General features: G+C 33.9%; 2 protein-coding genes across 3 annotated transcripts in view; one reads left to right on the top strand and one right to left on the bottom strand.

Moving 5' to 3' along the window:
- Positions 1-64: 64 nt before the first annotated feature.
- LOC113497294 (transcription initiation factor IIE subunit beta) lies at positions 65-1,932 on the bottom strand. The gene is made up of 6 exons (XM_026876791.1): positions 1,840-1,932; positions 1,378-1,485; positions 1,138-1,300; positions 743-852; positions 423-600; positions 65-339 (listed from the first exon to the last, which is right to left on the bottom strand). Exons 1-6 carry the CDS (start codon positions 1,899-1,901, stop codon positions 79-81), a joined length of 882 nt encoding a protein of 293 aa, XP_026732592.1. The 5' UTR covers positions 1,902-1,932; the 3' UTR covers positions 65-78.
- Positions 1,859-21,884, top strand: part of LOC113497289 (chitooligosaccharidolytic beta-N-acetylglucosaminidase) — a 32,692-nt gene continuing 12,666 nt past the window's right edge. Inside the window, exons 1-7 of one of the 2 annotated variants that reach the window (XM_026876785.1) lie at positions 1,859-1,941; positions 6,222-6,277; positions 10,272-10,408; positions 14,795-14,925; positions 16,114-16,219; positions 18,600-18,763; positions 21,543-21,651. In XM_026876785.1, coding sequence (XP_026732586.1) covers positions 6,222-6,277; positions 10,272-10,408; positions 14,795-14,925; positions 16,114-16,219; positions 18,600-18,763; positions 21,543-21,651 — 703 coding nt within the window. In that variant the 5' untranslated portion in view covers positions 1,859-1,941. Of the gene's footprint in view, positions 1,942-2,608; positions 2,826-6,221; positions 6,278-10,271; positions 10,409-14,794; positions 14,926-16,113; positions 16,220-18,599; positions 18,764-21,542; positions 21,652-21,884 lie in introns of those variants that run through there. The other variant, XM_026876783.1, reaches the window with a different exon arrangement.

The raw sequence follows: 21,884 nt of genomic DNA, 5'->3' as shown, positions 1-21,884 counted from the left end.
AAAATCAATTTAATTATTTGCCAGAGTAAAAAGGTTATCTAGGTAAGTACAATAAAACAAAGTGCTTGCAAAATCAGTTTATTTTATAGTAACGCCCTTCTGGGTCAAAGTATTGTCTTCATAAGTTTCAAGGACATCAGCCAAGTGCTCGTTGTCTCTGGGTTTCTTGAACTGCCGCCGTTTTTGTGCAGTTTTCTTTCGTTTTGGTACAACTGGCTTTCTGGGGCCATGGTCCTGCATTGACTTAATACCCTGTTTCTCTAAATATTCTTCGATTTTCGCATCATCCATAGCATCAACGGCTGTTGCGCGCCATAGTTTGACAAATTCTTCATCAACCTGTAAAAAATAAAAAAGATTTTAATAGCCACCAAAAAAAAAATGAAGAATGACCAAATAAAACAACTATATGAAATACTTACATCTAATGTAGCAGTTTTATCATTATAAAATAATATTTTCTTTTTGTCTGTTGGCCGAGCTATGTATAGAATTTCTTGTGCTAAACTTTTCAGTGCTCTTTCACAGTGTGGCAAGGATTCCTGGACATCTTCTAATAAAATTCCACCAAGACCTTTGAGATCATGCTGTTTCAATAATCTATGTAAAACATACATAAAGGAATTAGTAGGAAGTAAATAAGTAAAAAAAAAAAACATGGAATTCTATCTAAAATTTAAACATGAAGTAAGTACACTGGGTGTCAACAAAATTTATTCCAATTTGTTTTTAAAATACTAACCTTAATAAAGATTTTTTATCCTTAATTTTATATACTGGCTTAAATATATATTTTCCATCAGGTGTGCATTCTATCTTTGGATTGTTCTGCAAAGCCTCTGTTTGTAACCACTGAAATTATTAAAAAATAAATAAATGCATTGTCAAAATTAATCATTAATCAAAATTTCTGTCTTTGTATTCTCTTCTATGAACATGAAAAGTAAGTGTTTTTATTTATTTAAGGAGTGTGGTTATTTGATTGGTCTTTAAAAATTTATAAAGCAATAATAATTATTAGCAGAAACATTTGTTCTCAAGTAGCAATGTATTATGTGAATCAGTCTTTTTGTTATTGTCCCACTTTCCACAATACTCTTCTAACAACATACTTTTTTTGACCAAAGTGGTACCCACCTGTTTTACTTTATTACTAAGATCAAGCTGGTTAGTTTCATCCAAGACTTCATCCAGTGTCAAGGGGTGATCATCACCTTCCTGGTGACGTGCCCTCATGTGCCTGACAATGCGAGCCAACACACCAAACCGGTATGATGAGCTGCCTGACATTGTTTTATAGCTAGAAACATAAAATGCCATGAAGGTTGTCATTACATTTTTGGTATTTACAATTACAGTATTGCTGTTAGAACTTACTTTGAGGCATCAAGCTTCGGCCCTGTACTGGCCGAGCTTGATGATGACTTTGACTTCTTCTTGCTATCATCTTTAAACTGAGACTCATCTTTTTTCTTCTTTTCAATGCTGAAAAATACATTATTGATATGTAGTTATGCAAACTTTAAGTATTAAAGAAAACTTGTGAAAGTTTTAGACAAGGAAAAAACAAAAACATTGATCTGCATTATCTCCTTCCCTCAATACATAAAAACATATGCAACAATATTGTCATCTATGAAATAGTATTGCGTATGGTTATATAAAAAGTTAGCTATATCTCCCAATATTTTTTCTAAAGTTATCATGATGTAATTGATAATAATTAGGTTGTTGGTGCCGGAGTGTGGGAGTGAGAGAAAGAAAGTGCGCGCCTGACGTGACAGCGCGAAGCGAACAGTAATCGTGGGCTAACGGTGTCTACACAAGCATGTAACGTACCTCGGTGTAGCGAGTGCCTTTTTCTTAAACGCTTCACGTTCTCGGAGTAGAGCGGGATCCATTTTTACTTCTGTTTTTGTTTTCTATGGAATAATTTATAATGTAAGTCCGTCACTTGTCATGTTTACTAATCCATCAAAGTTTTATCATTCACTTTGTTTCGATTAAATCAATGCAGGTAATTGTCTGTCACTTGAGAAATTGTCAGCTTCCTTTGACAATTGACTTGACACCTGTCAAACAAAAAGTTGATTTAGTTTTTTATTTTGAGAACAGTATTGAGTCTTTTTAGACGGAGGGACATTTTTAGTTAACAGATATAACATCTCACATTCTCACAAATAATCCCATAGTATAAGAATTTTGAGTTTGTTATACGTATTCAACATATTTTACTTAAAGTTGTAAAGCGTTTAAATAATAATTATGGCAAACCTTTTATAATCTTATAATTACACTTAACAACTTGCAACATTGTCACTATGGAGCATAGTACGTATAGTACAATCGTGAAGCGGTTATTTTAAATTTATTTTAAAATCTCACCATCTCTGCGTATTACACGCAGACTGGCTGCTTTATTAATAAATTTTATTAATTACACATTGTTAATGAATATGTGCATGATATATTTTTTTTTAAATAGAACTAGAAAAGAAAATGAATACGTAAAATTTTAAATATAAAATAACGTATCTTGCCCGTCCTTGACCTATACGCTATAACTTGCGATAGACTATAGGGTGATGACTCATATAATTAACATAGTGTGCCAAACAGTGTAGGTACAGCTTGCTAAAGCCTCAACAATGCATTAAAAAACTTTTATGAAAAAGGCTGCAACGTTGCAGGTTGCGATAAAACAAGTTTTGTTCACGCTTTGTATCCAATAGGCGGGAAACTGTTTGTCCTTGCTTACTGGCCGCAAGTTAGTTGTCACTGTTCTAGTCATCGCGGAGCAGTAAGGACGTTACCACATTTTAAAGGTGCGTACTCGTTAAATTCGTATTATCGGGAGTTTTTACTTTGATAAAAATGTTTTATTTTGATAGTTCGATGTTTAACCAGTTTATACTTTTCACGAAACTTATACCTACCGTTAACTAAGCTTTTAGGTGGCACAGGTTTCATTTCTTTTATAATATTTCAACACACACAAAACACTGTTTTAACTTTACTAATTGCTCCTTAATTTAATATTTAGTTTTAGTAATGTAAACCTTTAAATAGTTTTTAATGTTAACTTTCCTTATATTTTTGATATCTAACATAGTATTCAGCTATGTAGTTATAAAACATCAAAATTGTGTAAAACTATGGGAAAAAAATTAGCCAATGCACCGTTAAAATCTATATGGTTTTTATTTCTTGCATTAATCTTTACTATTTCGAATAAAGTGTTTACGAACCAAAAAAAACAACATTAATATGTATTCAGATTCGCAAAAGTTGTTGATGTTTGTGAAACAAGCCGATATTTTATTAATGGCAAATGAATTAAATTGGCACTATTCGTATTATTGTAAGCATTTTTCTAACACAATACTTAACTGAAATGAAGTACGGGACGCAACAATCATGATCAATACAATTACTTTGTGTGGGAATTAAATGGCAAAATGCTTAAGAGAATAGGAATAATTTTAAATTTTATCCAATTGCCATTAATTATTCGGACATTGTAAATAGCAGAATCGGGGCCCAGCATCGTTGAAGTGGATAAACATTTTGTAAAAATTGTCGATGTCAATGTATCAATATTTGTCGCGAGTATTTTTTGTTAGGAATAGACAGCCTAGTTGCGTGTAACTTTTACTTTTTCTCACGACAACATGAGGTCGTAGTTCTTATCTTTTAATTGATATTTAGTTGCCATTATTTTCTGAGACATGATTAATATAACTTCATAGATAGATATTTTTGGATTTTCGGATAATAAACAAATTGAAGTTTATTATAAGAGTCGAGAGAGTATAATATGTATTATCAAGCGTATATATCAAGATGAATAGAATTGAAGAAGTATAAAAATATTTACTTACTTAATGAAAATTAAATAGAATAGGTATAATTTTTAATTCGGTTTATTGAGGTCATTTTATCTACCTTTTTTGTAAGGTAGGTATAATAGGTCTTAAAAAGTATATAGCTCTTCTTACTTATTTTTGAAAAGTAGGTATGTTGTTTCAGACAAAGAATTTTGACTGATGGAGAAGATACAGAACCTACGATGTTTATCTTTTTCACAATCAAATTGGTCAAGTTTTATATCGATTATCAGTAACATATTAATAATTAAAACTATTCTATAATATGAGTATCTTTAATGTATATAAAAACTTTAAGTACTTTTATAAATTAATTAGCAGTGAGATACTTCATCCAAATAATGTTGTGACGGTGAAATCAGCTTCCGTTATAAATCTGTCTAAATTAATATTGTAATTAATCTCAGGATTTAACCGATTTCGGTAAATATTTTACTAATAGAGAGCCATGATAGTGTCTATTTACTGTCCATTTACATAAAGTTAATGACAGCATTTACAAAGTTTCAATCCGGTTTAATATTCCTAATTAAGTAGTTTATATTTATTGCGTAGAGTTTACTTCATAGGTATTTTTCACTTGCCCCTTAAACTGTAAATGATGGCAGATAATCTGAATTTTAATGTTAAGGTAGATCTATGTCTTTGCCAATAAATAATTTATAAATATCCTGCTTTTTTTTCGAGACTAAAAATATTGTTTTTAACTTACATATTAGTAAAATCCTTGAAGGTAAATCATTGTGATTTGCAGTGGTTTTTGTCTCGGTTAGAATAAACCTTATAAGGCTAATAAAGACTCATTTGCGGAAATCGTATTAGTCGCTCACCTAATTCAATATGGACCGAAAGATTCGAAATAAATAGTGAATAGTTCGTTAAGGTTTGGTCCATTCGCATCAGGTGAAATTAAGAATGTAAGACCAAATTTGATGTATTTTCAACCGATTTAAATAGGAGGCCCCTATTTTTTTTATATTTGTTTCTAAAAAACTGGATGAACCGATTATGTTCTCTTCATTTAAATTCAATTTGTCGTCGTTTGGACCCATCAAAAATTTTTCCGCTTTAGCTCAGTAGCTTTTATTTGAGGTAATACATAGTTTTTATTTTTTATATAATACATATATATAATGTTTTAGGTCCCAATGCTGGGCAAGGGTGTCCTCTTTACTTCCCACACCCTTTATCTTTTGCGATTTCTTTCCACGTGCGCCTCGCGTATTTAAGTCTTTCGTCAGTCTGTAAGCCAAAAAAGGTAATGAGTTATAATTTAAATCAAGTAACACTTTAATATAGCATACAAAATTGATAATCTTTTATTAACTAAGTATGTGGTATTTATTTAATATTCAACCATAATCTATTTTCATTAATGTAATCTAAATCGAATGCAAAACAAAAGCGTTGACTGATTTGCTTGAAAAGTTCAGTTTGTATTCTTTTCGATACCTGCATACATGAATGAATAATATTTAGTGAAGAGAAAACTATTTCTCTGGTTATCTTTTATAAAATAAAATTTCCCGCAACAAAAACGCAACGACTTCTTAAACGACAGTCTTATCTTGTATGGTGACCTTGCGGTTCCATTTAAAGATTTGTCCGCAGGCGAAGCACCAATGTGCCTTTTTGAAAGTTATTGAGAACGTACTTTCTTGATAAACGTAAGATATTACTGACAAATGCTGAATTAAAACGTCGCGTGTCGTTAAGAAACCTGGATTCCAAACAAATTGGAATCGGGAATACCTATCCTGGAGTTAACTGGCATGGTCAAGGTCATCATGATAATCATGCTTAAACCTTCCATGGTTTAAGCATGGCTTAAACCTTCCATGGTTTAAGCATGATCATTTGAGGAGATTCCTATGCCTAGTCGTGGGACATATTTAGGCTGGCATTATCATAAAACTCCTGTTTTGTACAAACACCGAATCGGGTTTCGTTATTTTATCGGTGACCTAACCAATTGAGACAATTAGGTCATTAGTTCTGCTAAATTGATACTTTTGACGGCCTAATTAGCCGAACGAAGGTTTGGCCTAATGGTTGTTCTGTTTAGGGGTGGCGCGATCTACCCTCATTTGTTTTCGTTGTATAATGCTTAAGTATACTTACTTCTGTACTCTCTTATGCTCAGTTGAACTTCGTAATTGTGTATACGGGGCATGATTCTGTCCATTGAAAGGCGTATAAGGTCTATCGCCTTTACTTTACCGATAGGTGATGTTGATGTCAATAATTTTATGAATAAAAAATACGATGCGATGTCAACCTTAACACTTTTGAATAAAGATTACAATGTTTATTTAATTTTCTTTTTTTTTGCAGATGTGGCTTCAAAGATTTTGCATTTATGCTGTTTACATAGTAGTTTTATCATTATGGTGAGTATTCATTTTATTACGTTATATTTTTGCCCGATACTAGTATCGAAGTACCAGCACGCCATTCAGCCATATCACTCACAGTCTACGGAAATGTAACCTTATTTTCGTTACGTCATATAATCTAGATATAGTTTTTGCATTACTATAGTCAAGTGATACGGTGCGTGATTTTTCCAACTGGTTAGGTATCTATTAGTAGGTCGTTTCCCATATTACGGGTATAACGATCATATAACACGAGTTTGTTGGTAACAAGACGGAAAATTCCTTCGCCTATTAAGATTTGACCGAGTACAAGTATATATGAAATTAATTTCTTAATAACTGTGGATATTTCTGGCCAGTTTTGTGGACTGTTTGGATGTGACGTGACATGAAAATTAATTATTTTATTTATATGAAATTTGGGCAAATAAAGATCTCGTGCCTGAAAACGTCTTCCCATTACTGGATAGGGCTAGGATTTCTTTAAACATGTACATATATGTCATCATCATAAGTCTACCCTTCCAGTCTACCAGTTTTAAAAGTAGCGACTGCCTGACTGACCTCCTAAACCAAGTTACCTGGGCAACATGACACCCCTTTGTAAGACCGGTTGTCACACAAATATACATATATCTTCTAATATATAAAATTCCCGTGACACGATGTTAGTTACCGTACTCCTCCGAAACGGTTCGACCGATTTTTATGAAATTTTGTACACATATTGGGTAGGTCTGAGAATAGAACAACATCTATTTTTCATACCCCTAAATGAAAAGGGTTGCTCACACTAAAAAAAAATATTTTACGTTTTGGACGAATTTTTTTATTTTTATATAATGTGGCATAAAAAAATACATACAACTAGAAATAATTTATTAGGCAAAACAACTTTTGCTGGGTCAGCTAGTATATATGTAAAATATCTGAATAAGCTTTGGGTTAAGTAGATAGACAAATACAAGGCTATCCAACTGGATCAGTGACCTTTAATGCTAACCCTGTATCTACCCCGTTATTAGAATTTAATTAGCGAAGTAGACCGGCCATCATAGCCCGATGGTTTTTACTCCAATTCGTTAACGTTTAATTACTAAAGTGGATGTACATTGACGAATGACGAATGTTAATAGAGCCTTTGGAAGGAACTCTGGTCATGTTTCAAGTGTTATTTCCTAGCAGATATTCGCACATGCTTAAAACTTTATAGACCAGTCTGTAAGATACCTTTAATTAAATTTAAAGTCTATTATTTTTTATAGATAAATTAACATGTTTAAAACCTTAGTTATATCTAAACAAACGCTCTTGTACGAGCATTCCATCAGCATCAATCGGTTTTCCACTTTTAATACCTAACATATTTTTGATTATTATTTTTTGGATTAAATTGTAAGTAAAACCCCTAGAAAAGATTACATACATAGGTAATTATGGAATCTCATCCTTAAAGTGTCTATAAAGTACCAACTACACGTGATTGTAAAGGTGGTTGTTTCAATTAATGACACACAGATCAAAAATCTTTCCTGGACATATTTTTGTAATGATCTATCCGCAAAACATGGCATTGATCGAAGCACAGTCATACTGTCAATACCAAATGTTATCTTTGATTGATAAACAACATATATTGATAGCAATGAGTGGTACTTGTAGTTTGTAAACTATTAAATAAAAACAACATTGATGTTTTCTACCCATTCTAGTATGACTTATTTGTTGGTATGCCATGTACACAATAGAGGTAGATAATAAACCGCGGAGTTGCGATTTTTGCTTGATCAGCGTATTTATAAACGCGGATGACGTAGCACGGCGGTTTAGGCTTAGTCGGTAAGAGTCTGAAAATAGGTAGTCCCATTTCCTCCCCCGAGGGAGTGGGTGTCCATGAGGTTTCCCTCGCCTGACCAGAAAAGTTACACCCACAAGTAGTCCTTAATCATGCGCTAAAGCGGCTAAGCTAAAAGCTCTCATTAAAGTAGTTTTTGGGCTTGTTTTTCGAAGAGTCGAGAGCTGATGGCCGATGGGACAGACGAATCCTTGTTTGATGGATAGATGAACTAAAAAATGTAGCTGACTGGATTGAGAAATAGTTAATTATTCTCCCTTTATAGAGCCTTTGGGCCAAAACAATAAAATAATTAATAACTTGTATTCCATTCGTAATCCGTAATTCCAATTATATATTTTTTATATATCGACAACTGAGTGATGTAAAACAATTAGGTAACACGAGCGAATTTTAACTACCTTTCGTGTTACGTAAAATTCTATTAAGAACAGTTTATTGCACTTAAGTATAGAACATACATTTTGGAGCATATTTTTGTTTTAATATAGTGTTACTTATTTTAACTTTATTTTCAAAAGGTCATAATTTTCTTTAAAAATTTAAAATTTTTCTTTAGTACCTAAATCATGAAGATCTAAGTAATAGTATCCTTTTCACGTGAAAAAATATTAAATTTTCTCAATCTGGTAGAAAATGTTGACAGTATAGATTAAAAACGATTTGATAAATTATTAATAATTTATTTTGTAAACAGTTTTGTGGATCGAAAAGTTAAATTTATTAACGAACCGTCGAGCATTGACACGTTGTTAGATCAAGAGGACTATCGGGCAAAGTAGCCAGCAGAATATGTTTTGTTGCCTCAAGTTAAAGAATATCCCGATAAGAAAATTTTATTTCCAAACTTTTCATCGTGGGACAAGTTTATCAAACGGGATTGAATGGGAGATGATGTATTTCTGGTAGTTTGTAACTCCACCACCCATAAGTTTTAATTAGTATGTACCCAGTCCTTGGTTAATAATCAATATATATACGTAACTAATCTACATCTATAGATGGTTTAGACGCGTTGTTAATTCCTATAGGGTTTCTGATTAGTACGCAGACTTAGGCCGGGATTACTTACTCGTGGTAGCTACGGTAAATAGATAATCATTAACTTTTATACATAGACAAAGCCTTTGTTACTAATCGTATGCCGTAAATGTCTAATAAACATTATCATCCCACACTTACGAGTAATTCTATCTTAAGGACCTATTAGTGTTACAATTATGCCCTGCAAGTTGAGCTTACATAAAACGATGTGCTCGCCTACGTGAGATAACTTCTTTGAAATAAGGGCAGGTGCTTTTAGCAATGACATTGACGTAAACAGATCAATGTGATCTTACTGCAGATAGATCGTCTTACGTAAATAGAAGTCGAATTAGTAATTGTCTTTAATCGATTTCTTGATGTACTAGAATGCTATGACCAAGGCAGGTGGTTTAAATGAACTATTTACATCTGCCGCTGACATGTTCACATGTTAATAAAAAGTAATAAATGTAAAAGAAGAAAATAAGTGGCCTTCTATTTTTGTATTTTTATTGTTTCTTGTGGTATGTGATGCTGCGTTCGGTATATCCTCAATGAATACGTATTAGGTCTTATTACAAAGTTTATCATTATGTCAGCTTAGCCAGTTTTTCTCTTTTCCTCATCATGTTCTTTCTAAACCATCCAGTGACTTTTGTCCGTACTTGGAAATTAAGATAATTGATCCGATTATAGCATTAACGTTTAAATTTTAATAGCCGGTTATTGAACTATTGAAGGATTTCAATAATGGCAGACAATATTCTCAAATAGGTTAGCTGCTTCATTATAAGCTGTTGATACTTAACGTGCGCTTCTGTGGCTTCGCTAAATAGACGTTTCCTTCACGACCGCTTAAAAGATTATCATGGCATAATGCCAGCAACAAGTACCTTAGTTTCTAATTACTGCTACTTTATAAGTTCAAATTTGTGATATCTTATTTATTAATAACGTAGTCTCGAACTGATGAATCACTTGTTTTAATCAGGGACAGCGTCTCAGTTGCTGTAGAGCTCGTAAGAGGAATCTACTTGTAATTAAAATTGCAAAACCACTGTTTAAAAGTTTTCATGTTCCTGAATCAGAAAACGGCTCTCATTCGTATTACTATTTTTGTTTTAGTGTGTCTACTGCCGAAGATCCTTCTCCGTGGAGATGGTCGTGCGAGGACAAGCGCTGCGTGAAGACACGCAACGATCCTCAGAATAAAGACCCCGTACTGAGCTTGGAGGCCTGCAAAATGTTCTGTAACGATTACGGTAAGTGAAACGGTAACATTTTGAAGAAAATTATTGATAAGTAACAACAACTAGCGTTCGGAAAGACCGATTTAAGGTTTGAGTTCAAAAAAATGGTTTGGCCAACCAACCATAATACTTATTTACTCCATTGGATCAGCGACCCAAAATATTTCTTGGTCTCTGATACGAGAGAGCGCCACGTTAACTAATCTTTGGCCACTTCTCGCAAGTCATCGGTATGAAGCACCTGAAGGACCGCCTCGAATACCACTCCAGCGAAATCTGGGTGGGCCATCAGGGCATCTACCTGATGGTCGTCCCAGACACTCTCTCTTAGCACTACGATCTTGTCCCATTCTTCCTCACCCCCATCCTTGTCTCATCAGCTTTGATTTCTCCAATGATTTTGGGGATGGTTATGAGTTTTTCAATTTATTCGTTTTTCGTATCCGCCAGCTACCGTCGGGGCTCTGCAGGTCCCAACTTATCAATAATCATAATAATCGGAGCCACCAGGCACCATTGCAGAAACCGGAGATTTGATTTTATGCTGAAGCCACCTCTCTATACCAAGTATACGAAATTTTAGGCATGACGTCATTATGTTGTGAAACCCATAGCGCTCGTGAATTGATATGTTTAGTGTTTACGGATTTTTACTGCCTAAACGGCGTCGTTTTATAGCAATATAATATTACTGTTAGCCGAAAAATACAGTTTTTACTATTCATGAATAAAGAAGCAAATGTTAACATACATATTTATAAAAAAAAAAAACATTTGTCACTGACACTTCTGACAGACATAAAATAAACAGGGGTGCCGACTCGAAGGGTAAAACTGGATTTTATAACTAGGCCTCCTGCCTGACCACCCGTTTATCACCAGGTTGTATGTCATGATCCGTGATAGTTAGACAGCTATAAAAAAATAGAATGAAGTAAATTTTATATATAAGCTTTTCCTGTACTGTTTTTAAAGATAATGATTTGAAACTCTTCATGATCGAGCCAAAGCGGCGGTTGGCGGACTTTGCCGGTTTCAAACGGTCTATTTCACACAAAGATAAAGTCGGATAAACAAACAAATAAACAATTTACAACGCTTTACGACAATACAGGACTCATTTATTAGCTGTACCTAGGTATATAGGTAACTGGCATTTCTAATTACTTCGTATCTTATCTCGAGCGCACTTATCTTACTGATTATCCACGCTGGAGTTTCATACTTGAACAAATGATATTTCTGTTAGGCATTGTATACAATGTGTGAGGTAAACGCAGGTATACATAGGTAAGAGAGAATATCAGATTAAAACAAAAGCCTAAACACTATTGTATTTGTGAGAATGAGACGTGTTAATACGACGAGTTCTCGCATCAACAGCTGACACAGCACTGTTGTTTTTAAGCCTCAATTTAAAAAGAGGGTTTTGTCTGTGGCATCATCACTCCTGAAAGAATAGAGCGATTTTTATGTTTATTTTGTAATAAAGGTGAATTATGTGCGAGTGTTTTCGACAGGTTTGATAAAAATTGAAGAATAACTAATAGTAATATCGGAAACTATTTGTTGCCCCGACTTCGTCCGCGTGGTTAGAAGATATATAAGTTGGGAATTTTTGAATAATTTTCACCCATTTTGCCACATTTTCCATTGTATCTTCGCTCATATTAGTTGCAGCGTGATGTTATATAGCCTTAAACCTTCCTCGATGAATGGTCTATTGAACACAAAAATAATTTCAATTTTAATTTGAACCAGTAGTTCCTGAGATTAGCGCATTCAAACAAACAAACAAACTCTTCAGCTTTATAATAATATAATTAGTATAGATTCTTTCGTGATTTACATTTTTGAACTCTACGTTATCGTTAAACTATTTAAAAACAATCATGAAATATGAGGGCACGGCAGTGCCCCAGCCAAGTCTCGAGCATAATTTTTATTTCATGGTAAAATAAAATCAAAAGTTAGAGATACAAACAAGCAATTGTTATTGGCGTTTGAGGACCAAAATTATAACACAAAGTCTTGTCTCGTGAGTTGAATGAAACAAGATATAAATACTCTTGTATACCGTCTCCATAAGAGGAAAACAAGCAGGATTTAATATTGAAGCACTACGAACGATATCGATGCTTATATTTATCAGAAAAAAGCAGCGGTCATGCAAATGATGGCGCGAATTCGTAACCTTAGTATTTCCCAAAATATTTAACATTTATAAGTTGTTATAGTGGTTGTAAAAATAACTTTGATACATGATAAATCTGTGTCATATTCTATAGGTCTCAAATTGTATTACAAGATAATTCTTATTAGATTGTCTACTCAAGTTGACACGTCTTTGTTCGGTAAATGTTATTCTATTAATGGCTTTAGATAAGTATTATTAGACAATCTTCTCTACTAGTAAAATTTGGAATCTTCCTTTTACGAGAATACCTTCTTTTTAATTTTAGTATCGACATATTTCAAGATTATGAATAGCGCGTGATTTAATTATTTTTCTAATTTAATTAAATCGCTTGGGAATGCATTTCAAATACTTATTGATTTTATTAGTTACACATTGGTGGATGAATCCGTCATGCTAAGTCATTTTATTGTGCCTTAAATTAATTTCGTAACATTTTTGCTTGAAAATTAAAGTATTATTATTTATTTGACTTTATAGGCATTCTACGAACTCCGTTAGTTGTCAATCGTGGGTTCAATACTCTATTTAATATTTCGGCAAAGATATAATCGCGAAGTTAATCGATAGTCGGACACGCAACAATATTGTTATGTTGTATAAGAGTAGAGTCGTGACTCGTGCTACGACCGGAGCTGGTTTTTTTAATGTCAGATATGCGTCACCCCGTACACTCGTAAGAAAAAAGGCGAAAATAAATTGAAATTATGTTTGTATGATAAATTTTTGGATCTATATAATAGCCCCTTTTTAAAGTCGCATTGAAGAACGTCGCTGTAAAGAGTCATATTGTCTTTATTATTGTCAAATGGAATGTAGAAACATTTATTTACACAGAGAACCCAAAGCAGTGTTATAAAAACAATATTAATAACAATATTTAAGCAATTACATAATTATACTCTATACTAAGAACAACAGATATGTAATATTAGGCAAAATAACTAAACTAGACACTTTACAAAAACAAAGATTTCGTATATTCTTATTTGAGCCATTTTCGTGGATTTCTACAGGGTAAGTCATTAAAGACATTGAGGCAAACTTAGGCAGTTTTGCCCTAATAGTCACCTTACAGGGTACTAAACTGAGAGGATTGCAGTTGTAGGGAGACGCAGTGCTGCGCCGTGCAGAACACCGTCACTTGTTATCCCGCGTTAGTAATAGTACTTCAGAAGCGTACCAGCGATACATATTTAGCGTTCACACTCTCTAGTTCTCTAATGAGGCACGAGTAACTACGACTGTACCTAATATAACGTTATAGTTGACTGATTTACTATCGTCGTCGCGTCGGCGTGGAGCGAGCGCTTTGCCCTATATCCCTCATTCCATTGTAATATCATAATCACAGGGGTGGCCTTGAATGACCCTTATAATAAATAAACTTCAATAGCTTTAAGTATATTTTAGCTGTTTGTATGAGAATTCTTTATTTCGGGACAAGAAATTGGATGCCATACCATAATATGTCTTTACCTGAACCCAGACAGAATTTCATTGTTATATAGGATGAATATGTTGCTAATTGTTGGGCTTAAACTTCAAATGTTTCTTTAAATATTTTTTATCAGAATTCAGTAAAACATATAAAACCAGGACGTCAATTTAGGCGATTTTTCCGAATACCAAAACTTTAAACACATGAGGTCTTTGACCAAAGCGCCACAGGTATTGAATTCTTATTTGAATGCCAAAAATCATTTAGAAGGTAGAGTCACGCAAGATGCCAATTCTAATAAAACGTAATTTTTTAAAGCTTTTCTGACAATTTTGAGGACATTTACATAAATTGAAGTCTCATCTTAAATAACAATGTTTTATGTTCCTTGACCCCTCAGAACCAGAATTATGTTTTTCATTATGTAAATTTATGGAAGGGGACAATTAACATAAACATAATGTATTTTAATGCGATTGGGTCCTAATGCGAATTAGATACCTTTTACATGTCATTTTATTTGAAAGTAATGGGGGTTCTTACCTGCGGTGTTCCTTTATCGAGGTAATCATTTTTTATTATTTTTAACAATGTATTTTGGGACCTCATTTTGATATTGGATAAAATGCCATAAACAGATACAAACTTTTATAAATAAATTGGGCAGATATCAACATAAACTGGTTTAAAAGTTATTTAAGGTTGTGATCTCCCAGTTATTTTTTTGTTTGGTTTATTAAAGGTATATTTTCTTCTACAGGTCTACTATGGCCCCAGCCAACAGGCAAGACAGACTTGGGCAACTTTTTGTCTAAGATAAACATCAACAACATTGATATCAAGCTGATGAATGAGGGTAGGTCAGCAGACCTCGTGAAGGAAGCTGGAAACGTAAGTAATAACGAAATGTTTTACTGCCCCATGGCTTTCTATGCGCTGTGATATCCAAGCGATAAGATTTCAGGACTGTCAAGTCTGAGGTGGTTACGATAGAACACAATTGAAATAGGTATATTCCGGCAGAGGCGAGACATCGGCAAAACATTTCTCAAACTTAAAAGGTCTAGGAGGCCTATTGCCACGTTTCAAAGCAATGTTAAGTATTCCAGGTATGGAAGAGAGATTGTATGAAGGATTGCAAAGTATTGCCATACACCGACACAAAAACGCGGATGACCTATCACAGCGCGTTAGGTTTAGTCAGTAAAAGTCTGATTCCCTCGCCTTACCAAAAAACTATGGTATGGAAGAGAGATACGCCGTGTATTGCGCTGTCACGCTTCCATAATAAAATGAAATTACTTAAAGACGTGGTAATAGACCCTTTGAGAGTTAGGGATAGTTTAAAAACAGAGTAAGGTCTCTATAAGTAATATATCATCAACAATACGTACATTGTTCCATAACGAACAAGCGGAAAAACGACCTAGATAAAAACAGTGAGTCTAGAATATAAATATATAGAATTAAAATTGATAATTTTATCGCTTTGTTCTATAATTCTAACAATAATTATTCTAGTAATTAATAGAAATTTATTTATGCATAAATGTTAGATTACCTTGACATATTTGAAAGTTTTACCAAAAACATAGATTAAAACAAATACCTGACAATTTGTTTCCTATGACAAGTACCGTTCAATCTTTAACCTTCCTTTAGCACAAAGTATAGTACCTGGATGACTCTCCGAAAAAAAATAACACAATTTAACGTCGTCATTATCCTCACCACACTTTTGATACTGCAGATTGATGTATTCTATATTATTTTTATCCAAGTTCGTAAAGTACTCGGGCTATTAATAGATAACTTAAAAATTTTAAAATTTTTGTACTACAGTTACTTAGACCAGTTGGTGAGGATAATGACGACGTTAACTTGTGTTATTTTTTTCTGGAGAATCACCCACCTATACCTGTATTTAAAATGAATTAAGTACTCAATAAATTAGAACCTATATTCTGAGACGGTATAAACCTTCTTGTAATATATAGCTATCCCTTTATTCTGACGCCAATCAGACAAGGACGACAACACACCATTATAACAAAACTAATAAAATGTAATTGTCTATAGAGGTTCAAGAGTTTGGTGTCAATGGCGATACCAAGAGGCGTGTCGCCGAAGTCAACTGGAAAAGCCGTCTCTGTACTTCTGTATAATGAAAACCCTGATGTCAGAGGTAAGTGACTTTTGTTTCAGGTTCTATTACAATAGAAGTACATAGTTTTGAGAAGCGTCAAATTGTTTGACTCTAGGATAAATTTATGTCTTAAGAATGGGGGTGTTTGTTGTCGGTGAAAGTCCAACATATCTCCCACGCCGTGCCTTCCCTATACGAATATTCAATAGTATAACAGAATATCAGCTTACTGGCATTTCTTGGTGTGTTAACCTTCCTTGTTATCAACCGACGGCATTTGTAGAATTCCGTTACAAATGTCGATTCTATTGCCATTTATTATGCACCATTTCAAAATTGTACTAAGTATACCCCTTGAGAATTTTGCCGTAGACGACATTCCCGATAGCATTTTGGTCCTGCATGCTTTATTGGCGTCGTAAAATTGTTTCCCAATCGTTCAAGTTATAATAAGTGGTGGCGACAGTAACGTTGTAATATTCTCCTTTGCACAGCTCTCGTCACCGAATAACTTGTTTCACGTTGTTTTGTGTTTCCGACTTTCTAAAGGAAACTATACTTCCTTAGAGTAACTTTAATATTTAGGAACAAGAAACTTGAAATTTGTTAGTTTATTAAATTGCTATTATTAGCTTTTGCCAATTTTTCGATTTTTTTTGATGACTTTTTTATCCTTGTTTCGCTTGGGGTCACATGTGCAAAAACACCCAGACTCAGACCAAGCATAAGGCTTAAATTCTCTCATCTTTTCTTAACACGCTTTTCAAGGTTTCAGGAAGAATGTTTCGAAAGAAATTCATCACATATTCTCATTTCAATACCTACTTAAGTAATCATCGGGTCATATTTGATCGATGTTCAAACTTACGTGAAATTTCAAAAGTACAATCACCCAGATTGAGTACTCTTAAGTATTTGTCTCTTATTTTCCTGCTGTTAACTTGTCAAGTTTCTGATTGGCATTAAGCTTTGTTCATAACCGGTGATATCGTCGATATGCGTTTAATCTTGGCTTAAAGCCAGGGTCTTCTTCAAAGTGAATTAGCTGTATCCTTACTAAGTAAACAATTAATACGATAATACTATTCATATACACTTGGAAACAAAGAAACTACGAAATGAGATCTCTAATGACAAGTCTATGAAAGATTCAACGCTATGCCCGACAAAATGAGTTCTTGAGATTCTAACAAGGCAAGTAAAAGTTGTCAACATGACAAATAATGAGCAAAGCGAAAAATGTATGGACAGAATTCTTATCGACCAAAACAACCTTTACATAAGTAATACTTATCGGGAATTACATAATGTATACGTAATTAGGTACTGCCAACCGATGCAAGTAAAGCACCGTGGCACCGCGTTATAAAAAACGCAAATATATTAGCATAGGCGCGGGGTCGTTATCCTTGCCGATATAATGTTTATGTACTATTCGTTAACCGGTAAAACAACTTAGCAAACATCGAAACAAATGGCATTTGAGTGTCTGAATATAGTATGGAGAAAAAACACGGCGTGGGACGTTGGTTAGCATGACAATTGGAAATAATAGATGGGCATGGCGTTAGCTGGCGTTTGAGATGTGGGTGCTTAGCGATATTGTATGCATGTAAACTGGTGTCTTCTAGTTGACAAGGATCTGATGCTTAACTGAGTAGGTTCTTAACTATATAAATCTTCTTAATAAAAAGGCGAGTCTTGTTGTATCTACCAAAATGCTATTTTCCTCAACTGATGCTCTCTGTAGCTCACTGCTTGTGTTTTTTAAACTGGTCCTAAGTTGCATACTATGGAAGGGATAGTTGTTAGCGGTTTACAATAAGGCGTAAGACTGCTTAAGTAATTCAGAAGATATAAATCTTCATAAATGAGTCCGAGCGTGCTATACGATCGTAAAGATAAGACTCCCACAAAATTTCGTTAATAGATCCATCCCATATTTCTTATTTGTACCATTATCTTAATTCATGCGTAGGATTCAATTACATGCGTGTATTATATAAGAGATGTTTGATAGAAGGAATATTTTATGCTAGAGATCTGTAAAAAATGATTGATGTTGCCTAGGTTTTCCTAAGGATAAACATTTTTCTCGTTTCCTTTATTCGACACTTAACGATCTTGTCAAAAACAAAGATAGTCTGCATAAGCGTGATAATTACCAACCAAAATATATGTTTGATCGCAATTTTTCTGCCTTCCTTCTTTAATTAATCTAAATAAATTCTCCATTTTCAATATGCGTTATATATTATATTACACTCATCGTGCCAATCATTGTCAAATTATACATTTAACGCTGATTGACCCTATCAAGATGTCAAATCATCAACTTTGTAAGAATCGATGGAAGAAAAAAAAATGACATGAAAACAAGATGAAGAAGTCATCTTAATATAATATATGCTTTCCCCAGAATTTTCATTGGACATGGATGAGGGCTACGACCTCCGCGTGCAAGCGGTGTCCAGTGATCGTCTGAATGCCACCATCACGGCTCACAATTTCTTCGGCATGAGGAACGGTCTGGAGACCCTCTCGCAGCTCATCGTGTATGACGACATCAGGAATCATATGCTGGTAAGATATGCAACATCATACTTTTAAATTTTTCGTTATGAACGCGTCTTTTGTTAGTATTTTATTATTTTCAAAGAATTTTGTCAAAGCGGTGTCAATGTGTTTTATAGCTTTTTTGGGAATTTTGTGTTACGTACTGAAGATTATCAAAGAAGTCCTCTACTCACTAAGAATACTAAGATCAACCATTCTTTCCTACCACAATTTTACACGCTAAATGTTACGATGTTACAATATACATATGTCCAATCTCGGTATGGCGTGTTATTTGTCACTAACTGATGTGAAATCAATTCCTTTTTGAGATAGGTGATTGATTGGATGATGATCTATCACGTATATTCTCAAACAATTACTTGATTTGTAATATTTCTTTAATCGCTCAAGACATGAGATCGTCAGTCATTGGAATATAATATCAAGTCTTCGCATTGATTCACAATGTGCGACACGGATGTCTTTTGTTTTCTTATATTCAATTATCACTTTTTTGTATTCTATACAAGTGCTAAATAATCCAATAGGAGGTATAAAACATGTTTTTTTTAGCTACAAATTGGTCCTGTTTTGTTGCGACTTGTTTTAGTACAATTTTAGTGTATTTTTATACAGTTTTGGACAGAAAAATCTCGACTGCTATAATGATAAGAGCCTTATTTATTCATCCTTTGCCAACCTACAGGTATCTGTTTATTTGGTCCCAAGTGCAGACAAGTTTATATTTATACTAACCGGTTCGGATCATTGACTCAATATTAGTCTCACTCAGAATTAGCATAAATAAATTCAGGATCAAGAATCAAGGTAATGCTTGATATAGTTAATTGCTTTCTTGGGTCAATGACTTCTGTTTTTATTGGTTTTTAACCGTTAATGCTCGTGAACTTGCATAAGCTAGTATGATCACGTTTTCTAGATGTTTTTATTGTGTTTACTATAAATACCTGTAGCAAATAAAAGAAAATCTCAATGAAAAATCTTTTTTGCTGGTCAATTGAATGTTTAATGTAGAGATCAATGATGACAAGCATTAGTGTGATCCACGAATGCTTTTTTAAGTCTGGGTCACAAGGACTAAACACCCCGCAGCACAACGATTTAATTCATTAGTGCGGGATTATAATCGTGCGTTTTAATAAAAAAAAACAGACTATTGCATTGTCATTAAAACAACCACTTAAAAATTTTAATTAGGTACATATTGTAATTACAGTTCCTTGTAGAAACCGACAAGAGACAAACAAAAGGGATTTCATTAAAACGCTTTCAAAGTCTCGGGTCCTGGTGAAAGTGTATTACAATATAACACAGTACAGTTCAATAAATGACACAAATTGTTCCACACTTTCGATCGCTCCACTTACTCCAATACAAGTGGCCAATGCGGCTAATATGAATAATTGACATGAAGAGACACGGAATACTCAATAACGCTTATTTGTGTAAAAAGTGTAACATCTGTAATTAGTGTGTGTAATTTTACGCACGCGATTGCCGTTTACTATGGAAATTGCTAGCCGTATAATTGTTATTATTGAGATATTACTACGATAGTTATAGTAAAATTCGTTGTTGTATTTATGGATCAATATAAATAAATCATGTTTTAGAAAAGACAGCGGTAACAATGGCATTACCCATAAAATGTCGACTCTACATTGTGATTTGTCACAAGGAATTAGTTGTTTGACCACAGCTATCCAGTCCTATATATAGGTATAGTAAGGTCTCCCTCGGTTAATGGTCTTTTAAACACATAATGATCGAAAAGACAGCGCTGACACTGGCGTATGTCTAATAATATATCGACTTTATGATGGTAGATTTGGAACCTGTAATAACACGGCTAATCCAGTAGGCATAGACTTCCTCGGAAAATGATCTGTTAAAAACGTAATGAGTCATTCAATCAATTCAAATTAGCGCGTTGAATCAAACAAACTCAGATCAGACAAAAGTCACAACATTATAATATCTAAATTGATTTTTAATGGCTCTAATAAATTGATATCTGCATCCAAGAACATCAAAATATATCCGTATACGTCTTTCTAAATCGCCCTTTTCTTATCCACGTTGTCTATTGATCAGCCTGCACTGTAAGCAAGACTAGTCAATAGGCATGTATGAATAGTTTAACGTTTCGATCGCTTGATCGAATATTCTGTATGTCAACATTCCTATACAATGCTGCGTAAACAAGATGAATGATTCGAGTACGCACATTAAACAAACATGTTGGATTCCCTTGAGAAGCTACATGTATTAGATCAACGGAATCTCTTATCAACCATCAAAGTAAACCTGTTAATTCACTCTAAGTAAAAAAGAGAGTAGGAGAGATAAAATTCTAGACCTGATCATTAAATTCAACTCTCTTTCCCGCTTTTTGTACGTGTGTCTTTTGTCTTTTTTAAAAATGACTCTTCTTCCTGTTTCGCGGGGGTATTCACAAACATGCACAAAGACACCCAGACTCAGGACAAGCATTTGTGGATCACACAAACGCTTGTCCTACGCGGGGATCGAACACGTGGTGGTCAGTGGGTTTGTTGTGATAACCTCTACCGCTCGCCTCTCCGTGCAGTCAAAATGAATCTCATTCAATGAAGAGACGATTATGTTTTATTTTAAAATGATGTTCTTCTTGATACAGGCTGATACTTTTATTGCTTTGAGCTCTGAGGAAAAAAAAGCCACACTGGATATAAACTAATCTCTATTTTAGGTTTAAAATATGAATATATCTCTTTCTTACCTTCATCTATTTGCTTTCTAGATCGTGCGAGACGTGACCATCAACGACAAGCCGACGTACCCTTACCGAGGGATCCTCCTTGACACGGCTCGCAACTACTACAGTATTGACTCCATCAAGGCCACCATTGGTAAATATTGCAGTTTCCTGTTTCACTGTTTAACTTCTCAAGATCTTGTGAGCTATTGACAATGGGGAAAATATACTTTGTTTTGGTTTTTTAGTCATTGGTATACACAGTTGATGAGATTCAAATTATTATGCTATTGTTATTTGGATACAGTGAGTCAAAAACCGGAATGTAAGATGTATGTGTACGATTTATTATTTACCAACTTGATTGCAACTTGATTGGGAATGGAC

The sequence above is a fragment of the Trichoplusia ni genome, chromosome 9 (assembly GCF_003590095.1).
Source record: "Trichoplusia ni isolate ovarian cell line Hi5 chromosome 9, tn1, whole genome shotgun sequence".
Lineage (NCBI taxonomy): Eukaryota > Metazoa > Arthropoda > Insecta > Lepidoptera > Noctuidae > Trichoplusia > Trichoplusia ni.
Note: the sequence above shows the minus strand (reverse complement) of the source record. Positions and strands in the feature narration are given on the sequence as shown.